The sequence below is a fragment of the Python bivittatus genome, unplaced genomic scaffold (assembly GCF_059951505.1).
Source record: "Python bivittatus isolate LINGU-HERP-01145 unplaced genomic scaffold, Pbiv_v1 ctg000310_np1212, whole genome shotgun sequence".
Lineage (NCBI taxonomy): Eukaryota > Metazoa > Chordata > Lepidosauria > Squamata > Pythonidae > Python > Python bivittatus.
The window spans coordinates 181,606-203,669 of NW_028277054.1; the positions used below are offsets into that span (position 1 = coordinate 181,606).

General features: G+C 54.7%; 2 protein-coding genes across 8 annotated transcripts in view; one reads left to right on the top strand and one right to left on the bottom strand.

Annotated features, from left to right (window-relative positions):
- Positions 1 to 1,950: 1,950 nt before the first annotated feature.
- On the bottom strand, positions 1,951 to 21,631 carry WDR87 (WD repeat domain 87). The gene is made up of 9 exons (XM_088139620.1): positions 21,088 to 21,631; positions 19,418 to 19,494; positions 17,309 to 17,443; positions 16,633 to 16,800; positions 13,869 to 15,772; positions 9,785 to 10,586; positions 8,236 to 8,447; positions 6,808 to 7,145; positions 1,951 to 5,753 (listed from the first exon to the last, which is right to left on the bottom strand). The coding sequence occupies exons 2-9, from the start codon at positions 19,469 to 19,471 to the stop codon at positions 2,095 to 2,097; spliced, it is 7,272 nt and encodes a 2,423-aa protein (XP_087995746.1). The 5' UTR covers positions 19,472 to 19,494; positions 21,088 to 21,631; the 3' UTR covers positions 1,951 to 2,094.
- Positions 21,632 to 21,727: 96 nt separating this feature from the next.
- The window catches only part of SIPA1L3 (signal induced proliferation associated 1 like 3), a 35,495-nt gene continuing 35,158 nt past the window's right edge, over positions 21,728 to 22,064 (top strand). For 6 of the 7 annotated variants that reach the window (XR_015795933.1, XM_088139612.1, XM_088139615.1 and 3 more), the window contains exon 1: positions 21,728 to 21,846. The gene's annotated coding sequence lies outside the window, so the exon portion shown is untranslated. Of the gene's footprint in view, positions 21,847 to 21,878; positions 22,058 to 22,064 lie in introns of those variants that run through there. The other variant, XM_088139614.1, reaches the window with a different exon arrangement.

The following is a 22,064-nucleotide window of genomic DNA, read 5'->3' on the forward strand; positions in this document are numbered from 1 at the left end:
AAGCATGAATGTAAAAAACGTTGCATTCTGCTCGCTGCCTCCTGTCACCACGGCCATGCCCCTCAATTTGCTGATCTGCTATAAGCAGCAACATAAAGGTCCCAGGTTTTGGTTTTCTGGCACCATCTTCAGACCTCCATGCCCAGTGCAGTTTCTAGAGACACAAGATTTGCTCTTCCTGCAGTCCAAGATATTCTCAACTTTTTCTCCAGTAACACAACTCAAAGGCATTGATTTTTCTTCACTCAGCCTTTCTGATGGTCCTGCTTCAACAGCCGTGTGTTACAATTGGGAAAACCATAATAATGATAACCATAATCTACCTTTATGCGCAGCGTGATGTCTGTACACTTATTTTGCCTAGAACTGTCCTAGTCTTTCTCCCAAGCAGCAGAAATTTTATTTATTTCTTTATTAAATTTATCCCTGCCCATCTCCCCCTAATGGGGGACTGAGCGGCTCACAACTCATTAAAACAATAAATAAAAATACAATTACATAAAACCTAAAACCTGTACAAAACAATTACTAAAAAAGAAAGAGTCCAGGAGGCCGATGGTTCAGAGCAGCAAACGCCAGGCTTCTAAAATTGCTTTATTTCATGGCTGCAATCACCATCCCTGTGAATGTCAAGCCCAGGAAGATGAAGCCTGTTACTTCTTCAGTGTATATGTTGTAATATTTATTAATTGCAGAAAGAAAATATAATCTTGTCCCTGGAGGACAAGCTAGTCCTACAAATGACAGCACAATCTGTGGGGAGGCTTCTTCCTGTGTGCCCGTGGGCACTCTTTTGTGGTACCCCATCATGGAATGCAAGCTCTGAGACCAAAGGCAGCCTACACCAGCACAGAACAAATAAACAGGCGGGGGGAGGCACACAGGGCCCAGTTCTGGCTTCCCTGGCTGGGCCCTCCAGGTCAGCAGCACCCTGGGTAAGAAGGATGTGGGGCGTTGGATTGACAGCAGGTATCCCCAGAGGGGGGAGGATGGGCTGGCAGCAAGCTGGGCAGGGTCCTCACCCCCAAATGGCCTTGGGCTGTAAGTGACTGTCTTAGAGAGGAGGAGGAGGAGGAAGGTGGGGATTAGGACCAGGGGAAAGGCTGAGGGGCTGGGTCCAACATGCATCTCCCCTCTTGCCCAGTGGGGTGGGGAGGCTCTGTCTGGCTTCCCTGTATTTCGGTGAAAGGCACATGCCCACTGTGAGAGATGCTAACATGTCAAGGCTGATACAATAAGAACCGACACCCCCCAACAGCCCCTTCATCCACACCCACATTCATAGCCATTCATATTCATTTATTCACATTCATAGCAGCAGCAGCAGCAGCAGCAGCAGCAGCAGCAGCAGCAGCAGCAGCAGCAGCAGCACAGTGGGAAGGGGTGGGAAGGACTGTCAGAGGACAAGCCCATTTTGATAGCGTCCCCATGTTAAGCGCACCTTCCAAACATCCTCTTGCCCGAAGAAGGCCTGCTGGCACCTCTCAGCCCCCATGGTTTGGCGGGGGTGCAACGGCCAGGAGGTGCCCACGGAGTCTCTCATGGCTTCTGCCTTCGGGAATTGGGACGCTTTGCTCAAGCCTGGTGCATTTCCGTGAGCTTTACGGTCACCCGGCCTCGCTCTGTGCTTTAGTCGGGGACTCCAGAGTAGGACTCCTTGACCTTCTGCTCTTGGCTGCATTCACCCTTCTCCATCCCCTGGCATAGCCAGGGAAACCCAGAGATGAAATGGGAAGAGGAGGCCACTGTCCTTACACTGGGACCCCTGGATCCCCGGGGGGGTTGAGCAAAGGGCTGCCTGGGAGGGTCGATAGGGCCAAAAAGCAGGGAACCGCACTGCCTTTGGGGACAGGGAAACCCCGGAGAGAAACTTGGGATACGCTCGGTGCCGTGCATTAACACTTAAATAATCAAAGGTACTTAAAACAATGATCAAGACAGATGGCCTCAAGAGCTAATTTATTCCAGTTTCCTTAAATCGCCCTCCCCCCAAACATCTCACAAATCCCTGATACTATTCTCAGAAAAAAAGAAAGAAAAAACAGAACACAGCAAACAAGGCGGGGCAGTAGGAAAGACGGACTCCGTGCGGCATCAGCTCCTGTTTGGGAGGAGAAAGCGGTGCGAATACACGTACAGGCTCAACTTGGGCACCTTCCCCTTGGAGAAGAAGGTCTTCCACTTGAGGTAGAGGGGGCCGAAATGGGCAACTCCTTGCATCTTGAAGGGGTGCACATTGTTTTGGTAGCTGAGTGGGATGACGTGGTGGAAGGAGGGTTGCGGAGGCCGAAGCCGAGCGGAGTGAACGATCATCTCGTAGAGAATCCTTTGGCCCAGGTTAGCCTGCGCCGTCTTCAGCTTCAGGCGGTTGCTCGTGACATATTTGCGCTGGCGATTGTCACCCACCAAGAGCTGTTGGATCATGGCCCGGATCAGCGGGTTGCTCATGCCGTAGAGGTCGAGCAACTTGGAAGCCTGCTCCTGCCAAGTGGCCGGCTCCACTCCCTCCTCCTTCATGGACACAATGGACTGGAAGAGCTCCATAAACCTCTCCCAGTCCACCCCCTTGCCATCGTCCAGGCGGAAGATGTGCTGCCGGCCCCCTCGCCTGAGCATTCTCCGATGGAGACGTAAGGTGGGCTTGGTCGTCTTGTACAGAGCGTCCTTGGGCAGGCGGTACCGCTTGGGCCGGGGAACCGCCAAGGCTGGGGCCAGCTCATCCTCCATCTGCAGGATGGCGTGCCAGGCCTTCTCCCACTGTTGGCCCATGGACCACGTCAGCTTCCCACGGTCCCTCCTTGCCTTTTCCTTTGCCACGGACTTTCTCCTCCTGCCCTCCTCCATACCCTCTCCCTCTCCCCACTCCTCCTCCTCCTCCGCCTCCTTCCCTACCCCTGGCCCCCTCTCCTTGTCCCTCCCCTGGTCTGCCCCCTCGGGGAAGCCCAAGACAATGGGCCGTGACCTGAACTTGAGGTGCCTCTCCCTTCGCTGCTGCTCGAGCCTGTCCCGCCGAGCCCTCTCCTGCTCAGCCTGGATCTTCCCAAAGGCCTGCTTGAGCTTCTTGGCTGCCCAGGCCCTCCGGCCCAGCCCCAGGCCCCGGCCCCGGCCCTCATCCCGCTCCCAGTCCTTCTCGGCCTTCTGCTGCCAAGCCTTCCGCTGGGCAGCGCTGGCCAGCCTTCTCTTCAGGTTCCTGGCCTGCAGCACAGCCAGGGCGGACTTCAGGAGCTTCTTCATCTGGGCAGCCAACTGCTGGGGGCTGGTGCTCCAGGGCTTATGGGCCTCCACCGCTTTCCTGAGACGGGCAAACACCGACCCTTCTTCTTCAGACAAGGACTCTGGCCTCTCCTCAGCTTCCTTTAGCAGTTCCTCAGCTTTCTGGAGCAGAGCTTCAGCCAGCTCCTGGATGTCTGCTGTTGAGGTGACCCGGAGCAGGGACGCCACTCGGAAGAGCTGCTGAAAGGTGGAAGAATCCTTCCTCTGCAGCTTCTCCGGTTCAGTCAGGATTTCCAGGAACAGCTGGGCCAGGTCGGTCAGCTCAGGCTCTGACTCCGGAGCCAGGTCCATCTCCCACATGGTCACCAGGGCGTCCCTTTCGTCTTCGGAGAGGAACCAAAAGCTCTCGTCGTCGAGGGCCTCCAGGGAGCCCATTGGCCCTCCGTCAAAGAAAAATGCACTCCTGCTCTCTGCCCGCTCTTCTTCCTCCAGCTCCAGCTCCTTCTCCATCTGTTTTGCCTGGGCCAGGAGCTGGGCTCTTACCTCAGCCAGCTCCGTGAGCCTTTCCTCGGGCACCTCCAGCGTCGCCGCTTCGGCCAGTTCCTGGGCCCTTGCCTTGGCCAGTTCCTGGGCCCTTGCCTCCGCTAGCCCCAGAAGCGCCATCTCGTCTATTTCTATGGGCTCTTCCTCGGCCAGCTCCAAAACCCTTGCCTCATCTGGTTCGAGTTTGGTGGACGCGGCCAGTTCCTTGGCCCTGTCCTTGGCCAGCTCCTTGGCGATTGCCAAGGCCAGTTCTTGTACCCTCTCCTCTGCCATTTTCCCCTCCAGCCCTTCGGCCTGGACGATCTCCTGCGCCTCTTGCAGTGCCCTCTCCATCACCTCCTCCAGCGCCTTCTGATGTGCTTCTGCCAGCACCTTCTCCCAAGCTTCGGCCAGGGCCTTCTTTCGGGCCGCGAGCAGTGCCCGGTCTCTGGCCTCGGCCAGGGCTATCTCGCGAGCTTCGGCCAGGGCTCTCCCTTTCACCTCTTCCAGGGCGGTCCTCTCTGCTTCCACCAGAGCTCTTGCCTTCAGTTCATCTAACATTCTGGCCTTGCCTTCTGCCCGCATGTCAGCCAGTGTGCCCTCCGACACCTGTGCCAGCAGCATCCTCTCGGCATCCGTCAGGAGGGCCTTCTCCTTCAGCTCTTTCTTGCCGGGCAGCTCCTCCTCCTCCTCCTCCTCCTCCTCCTCCCCCCTCCTCCCCACCTTTTCCTGGCCAGCAGGTCGTCCGGCCTTCCGCTTGGTCACTTCTTTGTCCTCCCTTTCAGGGGCCTCCCGTTCTTTCAGCCTGATGGGCTCCCGTACTCTGCCTCGGGGGAGCTCCCCTTCTTTACCCGGGGTGGGCTCCCCTTCTTTTCCCCTGGGAGGCAATTCCTCTTTGCTCTGGGCGAGCCCCCGCTCTTTACTCCCAACCACCGACTCCTGCTCCTTCCGTTGGGCAAACTCTTCCGTCCTCGCAGCCCACCTCTCGGCCTGCTTCGCAGCCCGCCTCCCCTCCTTTTCAGAGGCCACTTTGGGTGCCTTGCCCGCTTTTGCTCCAGGCTGCTCGAGCCTCTTCTTCTTCTTCTTTGCCACCCTTCCCTCCGCAGCTTCCTCGCCCTCGCCTCCCTCCTCCTGGCTGAGGTCGGGGCTCAGAACATCCGTCTCTGAGCTGCTGAGCAGGTCAGCGGCTGTCCTCACAGCCACGACCGTCTCCAAGCTCTCCACGGAAGGCTGGAGCCAGGACTCCTTCAGTGAAGCCTTCAGGAAGTTGTCCATATATTGCTTCCAGCCGGGGGCCTCTGCGGCCATCCTCTCCTGGGAGGCGAGGAAGGCCCGGTTGAGGCTGGCCAAGGCCTCCCAGGACACAGTCTGGCCAGTGAGGGCTATTCGGGCGGAGGCCAGGAAGTCCTCTGCTGCAGTGCGCCCTTCCACCGAGGGGGCAATGCGAAGCATCATTAGCTTGTAAAGGTCGTCGCGCCACTTGGATTTGTCAGCCCCATACTGCCGATGCGGGTCGATGAGGCTGCCCCTCCCAGGGGGCTCCGGGGGCAGCGTGGGCAGCTCAGGCTGGCTGGCCTTGACCTGCACGAGGCTGCTCACTACCTTGGCTTCTGCTGGCGCAGCCACCGCGGGCTGGTCCTTCCGGGCCTTCTTCAGCATCTCCGTGTACAGCTGAGTGCGGGTGTCTCGGCGCTGCAGGAGGATGGGCTGGGGCTCCTTGCGCCCCTTCCTGAGCCTGTGGGCTTCTTCGGAAGGTGTGCGCAGGGCCTTGGGCTGCCGCAGCTGCTCCCGTCCTCGGAGCTCCTTCTTCGTGCGCCGCACCTCCCGCCACGTGGCGCTGCTGCTGGCACTGCTTGTGGTGGGGGAGGTGCTGCCAGGGCTGCTCTGGCTGGGGCTGCTGCTGCTGCTCTCGGAGGGGACCGCTTCGCTGGGCAGAGGGATAGTGACCCCCTTCCCTCGGGCCTGCTGGATGCGAGGGAGCTTCTGTGGGGTGCGCTGCTTGGCCTCCTCAGCGCCAGCTGTGGGGGCAATTGGAGAGACAAATGAAAGGGGAGGGCTGGGAGCCAGCCAGCACAGGCTTCGCTCGCCCAGGAAGGGTCCTGCAATTCCCAAGACCACCACCCACGTTAGGGCCCCCGGCCTGCAAAGGGCTTTCTCCAGCCCCACTGAGAGAGGCCCGCCACCTGGTTATGGAATGCTGCCCCTGTGCCCCAATTCAGGGGGTAGCTATACTTGTTTCACACCAGCCTCTGAGTGTTCCTGAACAGAGCTTTGTTTGGCCTAGTTTATTCGCTTTATACTTCTCGTGGCAGTTGGGATGGGTCCTAAGATCCATGATGCAAGGTAGGCTAGAAATATTTCACAATAATGTTAATGATTAAACAAATAAATAAATGTCATATCCCATGAAATTAAGGGCATCTTGTGGGTCATTACCAGCAAGGAGGACAGCAACACTTAAGTTAAATAAAGAAATGGCATGGAAAACCACATGGATGGAAAGCCCTGAAACCATGACAAAAACGAGTCAAGCCCAAATGGCTTTCCGTTCTGCGAAAGCCTTCCAGAATTAAATCAGAAGAGGCAGCTCCACTCCGTCTGTGGCATCCAGAAGTCATTCCTAGAAAATGAGGTGCCTAACCAAGAAAGCTCGAGGGAGCCCAGGCCCGGCTGCAAGGCTACACGCCCTTGCTTTGTGTAGAAATCCCACCAAGTCAGTCATCATAAAAAGGACCTGAAATCACCATGAGCAGCCCCCCTCCCAAATAGGTTTCTGGCCACCCACCTCATCTACTGAATCCTTATGTGAAGAGGAATGTCCTTTTCCAGAGCAGCAGGAATTCTTCCCAGTCAAAGCAAATGCTTACTCAGGATAGTGACCCTAGATGAAGTCGCCCTTCAGGATCCAGCGCTCCAGATTACCATGAGCTTTGGGATGCCCCCAGCAACCCGCCGACATCTCCCGGAGCGTGGCCACAGATGCTGCCCTCAGTTCCCTCGAGAGCCCACAGGAGGACACGGTGGGGGCTGCATGGAAGCCCCACTGCTCCCATGGTACAAGGGGGCTCTTACCTTCAGCCTCAGCCCCTTTCTTCTGGGGCTGTCCGAAGAGCCCCAGCCACCGGGCCTGAGCTGCCTCTGGGCTTTCTGGCTCTCTGTACTCCTCTGACGGCTTTGCAGAGAGGCGCTTGCGCCGGGAAGGGGGAGGGTATCCCACAAGTGAGGCTTCTGGCAGAGGGCACTCGCTCATTAGGAAGAGATTGGCCGTCAGCTGATTCTCTACACAGTTCATCAGCCTCTCCGCGCCTTCGGTCAAGGCGTGTACTGCTTCATCCTTGGACTCTGCTATGATGCCGGCAGCACGCACCCTGCGAGGGAAAGCCCCCTTTTCTGTCTGCCTCATCACCGTCCTAGAAGAGATAGAGATACACCTGCTTGAAGGAAAGGTGGGAAGGGTGAGGTGACGGAGCCGGATGGAGGGTCCTTCCCTACCCTGGGAAATGTTCCTGCTCCAAAGGAAGATAACCATTGCTAGGTTCCTTGCAGGACTACCTGGCTGGAATTGGAGGCTGCCCTAGTGCGTCTTCAAGGCCAGGGACCCTCGATGCCTCTGTCCTCCAGGAATGTATACATTTCAAATTCAAATATCCTTGAAGAATATCCGGAAGCTACAGCTGCTTCAAAATGCAGCCGTGCGGGCAATCTTGGGTGCCCCAAAGATGGCACATGTTACACTTTTGCTGCGGGAGCTGCATTGGGTGCCAGTTTGCTTCCAGGTCCAATTCAAGGTGTTGGTTATCATCTTTAAGCCCTACGTGGCATGGGACCGGGTTACCTGAGGGACTGCCTCACCCGCATTATATTGACCTGTCCCACCCGGTCAAGCAGAGGGGGTATGCTGCGGACCCCGTCAGCGAAAGAACGTCGACCGGTGGGACCCAGAAGGAGAGCCTTCTCTGTGGTGGCCCCCACCCTATGGAATGCCCTCCCTCCAAATGTGAGGCAGGCCCCTACTCTCTTGACCTTCAAGAAGGGGGTGACCTGGCTCTGCCAACTCGCGTGGGGCGAGAAGAGGGGCAACCAAACCTGGGGGTGGCTAGCGCTTCGACGATGCTCCTGCAGGTTAATATCCTTATCTACCAGCAGCACCTTGGAAGATATTATTATTTATGTATGAATGGTTTTTATTGTATTTTAATTAATATTTATTCTTGTTTTTACTGTAAACCACCCAGAGTCACTTTCTATTGAGATGGGCAGTGACCAAATTTGAAATATACACAAACAAATAAATAAATAAATCCAAGTTAATGGCCATCTTGTGGGAAGCAACTGCACAGGTTAATTACCTGCTACAACGTTTGGCAAGAGACGCTTCCAGAAACCCCCTCAAGGCCATAGGAGAGGTGCCTGGTCCCCAAATGCACTAAAAAGAGTGGGGGCATACCTTTTGCCCCACCCCCACCCCCACCCCCACCCCCACGCAGGGACGGGACTCACATGTCTTCCAAGCTGGTTTCCGCCAGCCGCTGCATTTCCTTTTTCAGGACGAATTTGTCAGTGATGCCAGCCACCGAGTCGAGCAAGGAACGAGCCAGGTCGCGCACTTTCTTGTTCTCATCCAGCAGGGCCCGAGCCAGCGGTACCACCTCTTGTTCACTCAAGAGGTCCATCTTCCCCAAGGCCTCCCAGGCTGCCAGTCTCATCCTCGCCTAGAGAACAAGAAGCCTGTTGTTGAATCGGCATGGCCAGAGCCAGACCTGGGCCTGGTTCAGGCCATCCTCTGCAAGGATTCGTGCCCCGTCCAAATCTCAATCAGCCGCAGCAACACAGTACTGGTGCCTGGACCGTTGGCTTGTTCTCCCGGCACACTGACTTAGCAAGGTGGGTGAACTCAGCCTGCATGTTTAGGGGGCAGTTAGCAAACCCAGAATGAGGGGCTTATTTAAGCCAGGGCTGACTACATCAGCAAGCATCTCACGTCAACACAGCCCTTTGAAAATCCAAAGTGCTGGGTAAACCTTAGGCAGGTGTTGTTGAGAGGAGGAAGAACATTCCAAGCTGAGAGCTTCTGCCTCTTGAAATGCCCACAGGGCGGCTCTGGAAGCCTCCAGGGGACGCCGAGCTTAAACCCTCCCTCCCTCCTCTTCCCTGAGCCCTGGACACCGTAGTACAATGGCAAGAAGGAAAGGTTGGACACCCACATTGCTGACACCCCGGAATTTTCCCGTCTGACCTGCTAGAGAGCTGCCAGGCCTGCAGCTCACAAGAAGCAGCTGCCTACCCACTGGGGGGCGGGCAGCTCCTGCTCCTGCCTCCTCCATTTGGTTTGTACCCCAAAGGCGGGCCCTGGCTACTGTCTCTTGGCTCTGGCTGTGTGTCCGTCCTGGGTTGGGAGGGAAAGGGAGAACTGCCGCCTCCTTCTCCTCCTCCTCCTCCTCCCCCTCCTCAATGGGGTCTCAGAGGTCCTGTGAGCCCCATGGAGCTCCCCAGGGCCCTGAGCGTGCACTGCTGAAGTGCCAGCTTTGGTAGTGCATTCCCCCCTCCTCAAATAAGGTGAAAATAGGGGCAGAAAACCTCTCGAAGACCATTTCCACTGTTACACCCCCACCCCACCCCCACCCTGAAATCAAGCTGCTGCAATTTGACTTCTTCCCCAAGGAGTTGGGGCCATTTGGAGGCATCCTCACTACAGCTGAAGCTGTTTTTGAGCCACTGGAACCTGGGATGTGAAATATCTTCCTGATGCCAGCGTTTACTTCTGTTATGAATCTGTGAAAGCAAATCAGTTTAGCTCTTTGGGAGGATAAGACTTGGGCAAACCAAGACTTGTCGTTTCTCCCCTTAAATCTCTGATTTTGGTGTGTCGTGGGTTGTGCTGAACCTTCTCCTCCTCTCCTCTCACCCAGTCAACATCCAACTGCGGGTGCCCCACCTCTCCTCTCTGCCATTCCAAGGAGGACATGCACAGTGAAGGCGGAGGAATTCTCCAAAGCCAGAAACCCCCCAGATGTGCCCCCAAAGTGGCCCCAGTCATGCTTGCCCTGACCTCCTTGTGACTTGTGTCCTGGATGAGGCGCTCAAAGGCCACTTCCTGTATGGTGGCTGGCAACGTGTAAGACTCCGAAAGCTGGACGAGAGCAGAGGTACACAGCAAGTATGTTGAATAGGGCACATCATCCATGAGGTTTAAAATGGCCTTCATGACGGAGGGCAAGCTGGTGTCGCTGGGCTTATGCCTCAACCAGGGCTTGGTCACAATCTCTGCCAGCAGGTCCCGGTGGCGCTTGGTTGTCGAAGGAGTTTTCTTCATCTTCTGGGCTTTTTTCTTCCAAGCTTTCTGAACCCCCTCAGATTTATCCCACTCTGACATCTGGATCTTCATCATCTTCCTCTTTGGCAAGGGATCCCTGCTTGACAGCAAGGGGCACTGGAGATCCGGAGGAGTCCCTGTTGGAAACAGCTGAGCCCGGATAACTGAATTTGGGATATAGCCATCAGGAGCGATCGGCCAGGAGTGCCCCTCCCGGAAACGCAGTGTCTGGAGCAAGGGGATGTGCTCCACCATCCGTGGGAGGCCACGGTAAGGTGGTGGTGAAGCAAGTTTCTTCTCCAAAGAGGGCTTGAGGCTGGGCTGTGGAATGAGCTGGTACTCCACTGCAAACCCTGGCAGCATCTCCTTCAGGAGTGGCAAGGATGGCTCGTAGAAATCACGGCCAGGAAGGACGCTCACATCCTTGCCAATGAACTCCACTACCTTGGCCACATTCTTTTCAATCACCACCTCCTTGTGGTTGGTCATGGGCTCCAGCCGCTCATACTTCTTGGCCTGCTTGCCCACCTGGCGGTACCTTGAAAAGGAAAAATATCAGCCAACTGCTTGGACTGCGTGAGTTAGAAGTTGCCTCCTTTTTCTAACCATGCAACGCGACACGCCTCACCTCCCAAGCATCACACCAGCGGATTTCCACTTGGTGTCCCCTACGTGTGTTAGACTACAACTCCCAGAATTCACCACCCAGACATGGGAACCAGACTGGAGAAGGTGGCATTACTGTCTCCCTGTTTGATTTTCCAACAGCTCTCAAAGTCCCAATCTTGAATGGAGATACACACATCACTTTTCTAGCCGCACTAAAAGAACTGGGTGCCTACAAATTTCCTGGCAGCCCTCTCCACTAGCCCACCTTTTTCTAAATGGCACCTCGAGCGGAAACAACATCTGGATGACACACAAGCACTGCAATGGCCCAGTTGCCGCTCTCCTGAAGGGCATACTGACACAGAGTGGGTCGGAGTTGGAAGAGAAAACTGGGGTGTGTGTGTGTGTGAATACTTGGTTAAAAGCATGGTAACTGGCAGATGGCAGGGAAGGATGGCATGCCAAAAGAGCTGTCACGTGCCAGGGGGACTGGGCTCAGTCTTCTTGCTGCCTACCCACTGTGGTGCATCTCTTTCCAAGTGCTGTGGTCTCATCTAACAATGATGCCTCCAAGGAAAAGGGGTCCATCATCCCACTGCACCTCTCTGGAGCAATTAAGATAACTTAATCTGACTTCATGAGGATGTTTCCTTACAATTCTAATGTAGTCGGTAGCAAGGACAAAGTAAAGGGAGCGACTCACAGGAAAGCAGAAACGCCAAGGAAGATCCCTTCAGTATAAAGAAGGTGCTGATTACAGAGAGAGGAGATGGTGAGTAGATCGTAAGGAATAGAGGAATAAGGACTGATAAGAGAGTTTAACTCAGCTGGTGCAGACAGCTGTAGATCCCTGGGGATCACCCCTCAGTAACACAGGATCCCAGGATATCTGGTCCATGCAGAGCCTCTGGGATCTCTCTGGAGTAGGCTTGGTTAAGCACCAGAAATTTTACAATTTAAGAGGATGTAATGGTCACAGCCATTACCATGCACAAAGAAAGAGGGGCAGAGGAGGGAGATCAAATGCAAGGTTCCTCAGTGGTGGGATGTCATGGACTCAACATTCTCTCCGCCCCTATTTTACATGAATACGAAGCTGCTGGGTCATTATCCCCCAGAATAGGGCCAGGTATCATCAGTGTGCAGATGGTACTCAATGTTATATTTCAATCTCAGGCCAGACAGCTGATGCTGTTGAGATGCTGTCCCAGTGCTCAAAGACTGTGAGGATCTGGATGGCAGGAATATGTCTAGGCTTAATCCCAGCAAGGCAAAGTGGCTTTGGGTTCAGAGGCCAGCCAATTCCAGGGAGAGTCCATCTTTAGGTCTGCATGGGGTTACAATCCCCTATACGGAACTAGCAACAATCTGGGGACCCCGCTTGACTCATAGTTCCTGCTCAAAGAGCCGGTGGTATCTGTGGCCAGGAGGGCCTTCGGAGAACTCTTTGGTACAGCTGATGTACCAGTTACAGGCTTTGAGTGGGAGGCCTTGCTCACTGTCACTTGTGACTTAGTCACCCTCATTTGGACTATTGCAATGCGCTCTGCAAGAGCTGCCCTTGGAGACAACTTGGTTCAGAATGCAATGCAGCAGCTCAAGCAGTTATGAGCACCTATTTGTTTGCTCATATAACACCACTACTTTGAGCGCTGCACTGGTTACAAGTTGGCTTCTGGGTGCAGTTCAAGATGCTGCTCATCAGATTTCAAGGCTTGTAAGGCTCAGGACCTGGGTATCTTCAGGACCACCTGCTCCCAATTGTATCTGTCTGTCCAATGAGAACTAGAAGATTGGGTCCCTTCCTTACCTCTTTTTTCACAGAATGTCATCAACTTTCATTTTCTTTTCTTGTATGTACAATGTCATATTTAATAGCTTTGTGTAAAGGAAATCATGTCATCTCAATAGTCATTGACAGATGAAGAAAAGCCAATGAGATTAAAAATAGAAGCAAATTATGTTGGAGTTCTTCAATGAAACTGAATAATTCTTTCAAGAATTCAAGCACTGGAGACCCAACCTGAGTAAGATGAGAGATCTGTTAAGCATGAACTAACTCAGCTGTGTGGCTTGAAATGGATGTCAGCCAGGATCCCATACTGCTGGCACAATAGGGCCTCCAGGCATGCAGGAAGGATGTTAAATCAATTACTGTCAACAAGGATCACTCCTGAGCATAAATTTAAAAACAATCAGATCTCATGACTTAATGCTACAGAGTGCTTTCTCATTTATTAAAAAAAAAAACATTTCTATATAGTTCAACCATAAATACAAAGGGCAGTGGAACAATCTTCTCAAGATAGGTAGCTCTAAATGAAACTATGCAAATCTATGATGCAAAGGAAATCTACATTAAACTCTGAATAGAGATTCAACAGTTGGACCAGCCAAGTTAATTATACTTTCCATATTAAAAAAAATAGTTGGGTTGGGATGTAGACATAGAATTAAATCCATAAGAAAATGTCCACAGGGGGATTCAGGGTAGCTGGGCTATAGATACAAGAAGCATGAGTGATGCAAAGAAGAAACATGGCTGATCCTGAAGGGAAATCTCGCCTGGCAATTCCACAAGTATTGACATCTTCATCAAATGTTACTCACCAGGTCTGAGGCTCTTCCTGCTTCTGAAGAACCCAATCAGAAGCAAAGGCAAGACAGTGAATTTGCTCCCAGACCCACAGGTCCCTGCCCATTGAGATCTAGGACTAAGCCCTCCAAAAGTTCTGCACGGATGAAGTTCTTCATGTGCAGGGAGCGTAGGAAAGGATTTGAGGCTCGAACTGAGCTAGTCCAACACTTGAAGGGACAAGCAAGGAGAAGAGCATTAAGTGTCCGACTTGTGAGAAGAGCTTCAGTGAAAAAATCAAGCCTCTGAATATATCAGTGGAATCACACTGATTGAAAGCATTTTGCATGTAGCTGATGTGGCCAAAGAGCAGGTTTCCAGTCCACCTTCTGAAGAAAGCTACTACAGTCAGGGTAAAAAAACCAAACAAACCACGCATTAAAAAGCACAGAAAAGAAAAACCATACAGGTACCTGGAATATGCAAAGGCATTTGTTTTCCAGAAAAAATTAATAACGCACCAGAAAATTCAAACCCCAACGCCTATTAAGCCAGCAGGCTGCAGATGATAGACAGACAGACAGACAGACAGACAGAATTTTTGTCACCCCACCCCAACATAACGTGTCCACTTACTTGGGCACAAAAACGATATCAAAGCTAAGGAGGAAGCGGGGAAGGAAGGGAAGTGGGTATTCAACCACGTCATCCATGACACAGCGAGTCAACAGCATGGTGAGATGCTTCCTTGGTAGGTATGTAACACATGAGATGAAATAGATGTTCATGTTGCAGCCAACCACCAAGTCCCCCCGTTGGTTGGCAAAGCAGACTCGGTTGAATTTGAGGGTGGTGTCAAACTCCACCAACATTTTTCCCAGGATGTCCCAAATGCGCACAGAGCCATCAGAGCCACCGGTCACCAATATGCTAAGCGTATGGCAGTAGTCAAATGAAGTGATGGTGCTCGAATGCATGGCCACAGTCTCCTTCCAGAAGGGGTTCTTCTGGCCAGGAACCAGGGCTGCCTGGCGCCATAGCCGGACTCGGTTCTGCTCTGTCAAGACACAGATGTAGCCAGGGATGAGCAAGAGGATGTTGATCCGGCAGTTGGTGCTGGGAATGACAACCAAAGGGACCACCTCCAGGAGGCTGTTCTTCTTTAAGAACACTTCTGAGAGGATTATATATTCATCAAGTCCATAGGAGCAGAGGTAGGAAGATTCCCTTGAATTATAAGACAGGTTCCCAGAGTCTGACAGGCTGGTGAGGGCCACCACATTGCCATCGTGGAGTTTGCGACCTCCCATACGATACAGCTGCTGGGTGACAGAGCGCACCTTACCACTCTTGAACCCGCTGAAGATGAAGCTGGTGGTACGGCCACCCAGCTCCAGACGGCTGTAGGCCAAACACAGAACCTTGTCATCCACACTCTCTGTGGTGCGCAAGATGTACTTGGCTGGGCAAGGGTTCTTGGTGGTATCCAACACATAGATGTCGCTTGTGCCCATTGTCACCAGTAGTTCCTCCCGATCTGGGTCATAAACATAGTCGAGTGCCTTTTCTAGCAGCTGGAAGGGCCAGGTAACAAACAGCATTTCTCCTGTAACAGGGGATAAGAATCGGATGACTCCATCTTCAGTGGTGGCCAGGATGCGGGCTTTGTCTGGTTCACACTGTACCCGCACCAACTTCTTGAGGATTGATTTGCTTCTGTTGAAAAGCTGATAGAAATTATTGACTGTACGGATGGAGAATGTATACTGGGTACGGAGGAAGAAAGTCTGCTCATTGAGGAACTGCATCTGAAAGACTTCCTCTCCAATGTCCACCCGCCGGAGAAGCTCACAGGTAGTCAGGTTCCACTCCTTCAGCATTCCATCCAGGGATGCAGTCATGAGGGTGTGCACTGAAGTCCGGATGATTATACTGCTAATGGCACTCAGGTGGGCCTTGAATTGGTTGACATGGGTCCCGGCATCAAAGTTCCATACCTTGACATCACCAGCCAAGTCTCCTGTATAGAGGAAACTCTGGGGCCAATTGGCAGCACAGCAAGTGAGGGACACGCCTTGGCTCACCTGGAAGGTGCGGATCTGGGCTTTGGTTTGGTAGTTATACACACGAATAATGCTCTCACACAGGGCCACCAGCATTCTCCGCTCCTGCTCCACCCTGAGAAAGTGCACAAACTCACCAGTTGCAACATACACTTCCTGCGTAACACTCATATAGGGAACCTCCAGCATCAAAAAGGTCCAAAACACCACCACACCAATGGCACCAGAAACCAGTTCACGTGTCTCAGGGCTGTAACACAGGCTGGTGACTGAATAGGGGGAAGTCATCTTGGAGAGGAGCTTGAAGTCCTGAGTGTGGTCGCCAAAGAAGCGAAAGTGAATATCATCACAGTAGGCCACAAAGAGGTGCACATGGGGGACATGGATAATGGTGAGGACCACCGGGTTCTCATCTAAGGGGTATTCTTTCTCTGTCACTGAAGTCTCATCCTCCATGTTGTAACTCCAGACACGCACCTGCCGGGTAAAAGAAAGTGCGAGGATCATGCAGACAAGGGTCAGCCAATTTGGATCAGCAAAAGTGGCCATTTAGGGAGCAGTTAGGTTTGGAGCTAGATTTCTTTGTTTAAAGGTTTACGCCCCACCTGCCCTGTCCACCCCTGTGCAACCCAGAGCAGCTTGGATTCCACAAGCTGTGCTGGTGAGACAGCCAAGGGAGATGCTGTGTGGACAGACTGCTAAGGCCTGTCCTCAACCCTCCCTGGAGTGGGCCCGCAGGGAGAGGCTGGGGGAACAGCTCCTTGTCCAGAGGTGGGCTGCCAGGTCATTTTTCCTAGAGGGACCTGGGAGATCAGACTGCAAGGGCATGAAAGAGGGTGTGGCGATGGTCTGAGTGTCTTGGGCACGAGGAGAAGGGACTGATTTACTGGATCACCGGGGGGGGGGAGGCATGGAGGGCTGGCTTTCTCTGGGGAGGGGGAAGGCCCAATGGCTCAGGGCCACCCGAGCCAGCTTGGAGAAAACAGGCCCAGAGAGCCCCTCGGCATAAGAGCCAGGGCGGCCATGGAGGGGCCAGGCACAACCCCTCTTTAAGCACAGGCCAGGCGCAACTGGCGAGGAACTAGGCCCTGGTGCACATCTCCGCTGTGGCTGAGATTTCTCGCGGCTGCAAGGAAGGGCCTTGTCTGAGCAAGCAGGGACCCAGAGTGCCCCAGAGGAGAGGCTCCTTGCCGTGGCCCGCGGGCAACCTCTGACGCTTCGTCTGACCCAGCACCCTGAATCTCCGAACGCTCTTGGAGGGGAGGAAGCAGAGGGCCTCCCTTCGGGCTGGGGGAGGGGGGCTGTCCCAGAGGCCAGCTGGCGCGCTCCCCCCTCACCTTGCTCCCTCTGGCCCTCTTCCAGGTGAATGACGCAAAGAAGTTCCCCCCCTCGGTCGTGTAAGGGCAGAGGATCGGCATGTGGCTGGGGAAGCAGCTGTCCCGGAAAACAATGCTGGGCCTGTCGCTCAGGAGGAAGGGGGTGCCTTCGGTTCCTTCCGGCAAGCCCTGTGCACAGAGGGAGAAGACAGGGAGGACGCTCCGCAGGCAGTCGGCAACCGCGCACGGGCTGGGGAGGTCGGTGGCCGGTGCTGGCTGAAAGGCAGAAGCCGGGGAGGAGGGCTGGGTGCCTGAGGAGGAGGGTGGCGGCCTGCAAGATGCTGCCGGGCTGGCGGCTGGAACACCTGCACGCTCCTTCCTTCCACATCAGAGGAGCAAGGTGCAGCCTCCCCACCGCCCCAAAAGGTGGTCAGCAAGCGGATCAAAGAATCCCCACTGCAGCAAACTCAAATGGGGTGCTATCCGCTTTCCCGGATCCTGTAACCAGTTCTCCTCTCTCTTCCCAAGAGATCCGATTAAGAAGACTGTCAGAATCTGGCCTTCTTGGCTGTGAGCAGCTGCTAGGGGTTGATAGTTACCCTGCCTCCCCCCGCATTTTCTCGTTCCCCGTCCTGCACACAGCACCTTCCTGCTCTGTGCCAAGAAGGAAACCTTAACTTGGTTCAACATCCCTCACCTTTTGCAGTTTCAGCCTCTCTCTGAGTTGGTACTGGAGCTCCTTCCACTGAGGCACAATGGGAACAGGCCCTTTCAGCATGGTGTCACAGCTGGGCAGGTCCTGTTGTTGGAAAGCAGCCTGCAAAACGTTCATCTGGAGAAGAAGGGGCAGAAAATGTAGGGGGAGCAGGAAGGGTGAAAGAGCCTCTCATGCCTCAGCCCCCTCCAGCCCTCGGTGGAGGATTGGGCCCTATTCCTTGCCACCCAGGACTTGATGTGAAAAAAGAAAAAATCCAGCTGATTAGAATGCATTATAAATGCACTAGCCGGAAAGCACTGAATCAGCAGCTTAATTCTGCCGAAGAAAAGTGTCCTGGGAGTTTCAACTGGCCTTTGCCAGCCCCCCATTCTTCCCGGCCAGATTCTCCCCTGGGTTGAGGAGGGCCTGCACTTCACCAGGTCCAGGCAGTGGCCACTCTTGAGCAGGGAGCAGCTTCTCAGACACACACCCCCCAGCAGAAAAAGGGCTTTGCCAGCCTTTTGGTGGTCTGAGTGCCATCCAAGATCAGTCATTTGGTCCAGGACTTGGCACGTGCCTGGCTCAGGGTCCCCCTGAGTGTTCCAGGCCCAACATCACCCTTCCCAGAGACCATTCAGAGGAGGATCAGAGCCCTGGGGATCCACATGGTCCTGGGAAGACCAGGGCTGACCTGGGAATTCTCGCCTCCAAAGACAGAGAGGGACTCTGGGCCTTGTTGTGGACAGACACGAGAAGCCACCCCCGACTCGAAGAAAGAGCTGAGCCCCCCGCAGTCCCAGCGCCACTGGGTTAGGAGGGTGAAATGAGTTTCGGTCGGCCTATAGGCAGGAACCTGATGCTTTAAGAAACAAGCAGCAGCCTCCCCAGTCCTGCTCGGAAGTAGGAGCTCTGCAAGGGTCTGTTGGCTGGTTGCAGGGGGACTTGAGTGGGCTTAAAAGCCCCTGCTTCTAGGGCTGAAAGCAATGCCCCTTCCCCCTGGGCCTGATGGGCATGTGTGTGGGGGGGCTTTTCATCCCTGAGTGGTAATGCTTTAGCTCTGCTTGACCTCCGGCCCCCGACCCCACTGGGAACGAGGCCGTCGTGGGCTGGATAATCAGCCAGCTGCTTCAACAGTCTAGAGGGACGTCCACGGCAGCAACACTCCTGGAGAAATCCTGGTGCCCCTTGCAGTTGGGGTGGCTGATCCTCGGTTGAAAGTCCTTAGCTTTCAGCTGAAGTCAAGGCTGGCGGACGCTGGCAGGAAGAGGCATTACACAGGAGGGCAGGGCTTGATGGCAGCTGACGTTCTTTGGGCAAGGAAGCAGGTGGGCTCCCCGTCATCCTCACCGTTCCTGTGGGGATCTAACTGAGGTTCCCTTCTCCGGCAGGCAGACTTGGAATCTTTATCTGCCCTGCCTGCGCCCACCGTGCAACTCCTGTTCCACGGCTAGCCATGAGCAATGGTTCCTCTGCCTTCATACACCAAGGCCCGCTGCACTGTGGTTGTGCAACTGGAACTACCCGGCCTGGCCAGACATGACTGTGGGCATTGGCTACGTTCACACACTGTGCTCAGCCATGGTTTGTTGTTAATGGGTTGGCTATAAACTACAGCAGCTTCTGGGTTCTGAAGCCAACAAGCCACATGATAACGGCTTGATCCCAGACAGCATCTGGTAAAAACAGAACAAGCGCAGAAGAGCCTCCTGAAGGCAGGTTTGGCTCCCGGCAGTGGCACGAACTCCTTGATTTATTTTTCTTGACAAAACAGTGGCATGACGTTGCCCTTTTCAGAAACCTTTTTTCAACTCCCCAGTCTCCCTTCCAGCCCTGGGATTTACTAATGATCTCCCATCCAAGGACTAACCAGGCCTGATCCTGGTTAGTTTTTTTTTTTTAAAAAAAAGGTGAGGTCAGCCAAGGTTGCAGGGTGCTGCCTCCTGCTGCGGCATTGACTTGTAAACCTGGAGTAAAACAGGCCTTTGACGGGATAGGGGACTGCGCGTGAGGTGGCCGGGGGTGGGCACAAGCTCAGGTTATTCCTGATAGGAGCCATTTGGATGAAGCCAGGGGGGGCACGGGGGGAGGCCCAAAGGACACGAGGATTACCTGCCTGGAGCCTTGGAATCCCAGAAGAAAGACGGCATTATGACATTGTGGCATTCCAACCAATAGGCACGGAGCCCCTGCGGAAAGAGAGGGTCTCAGGTGGGACTCTTCCTACCTCGGCGGAAAGAGGCGATTAAGCTGCCAGAGCCATTACAGAATTGGGCCGCCTTCTAAATTTTATTAATAATTTATTATTATAAATAATAAGGATGGTGTTGCTTTTCAGCTCAGGTTGACCTTTTCCTGTAACATGTTGCAAAATTAAAGAGATTCTTCATTTAATAGGATGTTATGTTGCAGGAAACCATTAAAGTAATTGGTCCATTTGTACCAAAAAAGGAGTGAAAAATGAACAGATCTGAGGAAGCGCCAGAACTCTTTGGAGATTTTTGAACCTTACAGTCAAGAATGCAAGAGTCAAGATTCACACAGGTTGAGACCTGCAGGAAGTGAGGGTGAGGTTACAGAAACATGGCACCTGGCTAGGTGGCCCTTGGCCCTTGTTTATCAGCGAGCACGTGAAGGTGGGCCTCCCTATCACCACTGGCCTTTTAGAAAAGGGCCATGATTTAATGGGGGAATGCCAATTGCTGATTTGATAGCACCTGTTCTGCTACATTTTGGAAATGGCCAGGGTCAGAGTTTTCTATCAAATTGACAGCCCCTTATTGCAATTACAGGTAGTCCTTATTTAGTGATCACAATTGGGACCAGCAACTCGTTGGTTAAGCAAAGCAGTTGCTAAGTGAAAACATGATTGTGCTTATGATCTTACTTCAGCCGTCCTTTGCTTTAAAGACCTGTGAAGGTCGTAAATGCAAAGATTGGTCATAAAGTTACTTTTTCATCACCATCGTAACTGTGAATGGTTGCTAAATGAGGCAGTCACAAAACGAGGACTACCCGTACTATATGTTTTGCTTTCTGTGATTATATTTATTTGCATGAGATGACCAGTGAAAACTACAACCTAAAAGCTACTCCCTGAAAAGGCTGCAATCCTGAACATTAGGGTATTAGCCCTATTGAAGTAAAGGGGCTTCCTTCTGAATAAGCACACACAGCAGTAGGAATGCTAAAAAGGTGAGTATAATTTACTGAAACTACTGTTTTTGCCCCAGTTCTTTTTTTAAAATGTTGTTTCCAGCTGAATTTCCAACAACACAAAGAACATTTTTTCCCTTTTATTTTTGTGAATGTGTATCGTTATAGGTTTTAATTGTATATTTATTTATTGTTATTTATTGTTTTATTTAACGTGTTGTGAGCTGCCCAGAGTCCCCCATTCGGGGGAGATGGGCGGGGAACCAATTTAATAAACAAACAAACAAACATCTGATTAACAGTGATGGCTGGGACATACTGTCATAGAAGGGTAGTATTTTAAGACCAGAAGAGTCGCTCGCGAGCGAAGGGGAGAACTGGGAAACTAAGTGGGCAGCAGAAAGAGTCAGGGCAACTTGCGGGTTCGTCGCGGGGCGGAGGGTGCCGGGCAAGGGCCTCCCGGGGGCACCCCCGTCGGGCTTGCGAAGGAGAAGAGAGTTCGAGCGGCCCGGCTTCCCGAGGGGGCACCGCGCGCCTTCCCTCCCGCGGTGCAGCGTCTCCGGCGGCCGCCTTTGGGCTCCCCGGCGCGCGAGGCCGTTGCGAGGCCGCGGCGTTGCTGATTTTACCCTCGTTCCTGAAGGCGCAGCGGGAGCGGCGCACGAGCAATCCTCAGTCCTCCGCAGTCGACCTCCCGCATCGCACGGGGCGTCAGCCGGAGGGGAGGGAGAAACTCTGAGGCTCTGCCACTCAAACCGGGCGCCGCCGCCGGGGCCCCTCTGCCAAGCGAGTCCGCGGTGAGGACCGCTTACCGCCGCGGCGCCCCGCGCGCATCCGCAGACTCGCCCGCTGGCACAGGGCGCCGACCGGCCTGGCTGTCGGGGACTGGCCGGCGAGCAGCCTGTAACCTTTACCGCAGTACCCGTCGGCGACGCGTCGGAAAGAGAAGAGCCGGCCGGAGAAGCACCGCGCTGAGCCCGCCCCGTGCGAGCGGGCGGACGGCCAGCTCCGCCTCCCCCCCGCTTCTGCGGCGCGCCAGGCTCCCGCCACGCCCGGCCCCGCGGAGTCCGCAGGACGGAGACCGACGCCCCGAGGTCGGGACCGGCCACCCGCCGCGACTCCGGCGAGCCGGGCGCTCGGGCACGGGGCGCCGCCGGGCAGAACGGGCGGGCGGCTGCGACCCCCGAGGCACGCCCGCGGCCCCCTCCTCGCCCGCCGCCCGGCCGGAGGGCAGAGCCGCGCGCGGGCCCGGCCGGGGGGGCGGCGGAAGGCGGGCGCCCGCACATGCTGGCGGGGCGGGGCTCCCGCGGCCCCGCCCCCGCGCCGGCCCCGCCCGCCCTCCTTCCGGGTGCTCCGCGCTCGCCGCCGCCGCCGCCGCCAAGCGCCAGGTGAGGCCGCTCGTTCCCCGCTGGCTCCGGCCGCCCCTCGGGCCGAGGCGCGGAGGGCGTCGGGCACCCGGAGCCGGAGCCGCAGCGACCTTCCGCTGCCCCGCGGCCGAGGCGGCCCTCGCCTGGAGCCCGGCGCCATTGTGCTCGCGGCCGCGCTTCGTGCCGGGCGCCCGGGCCTGCCGCGCGGGGAGCAGCTGCGGGGCCCCGGCAGGTGCGGG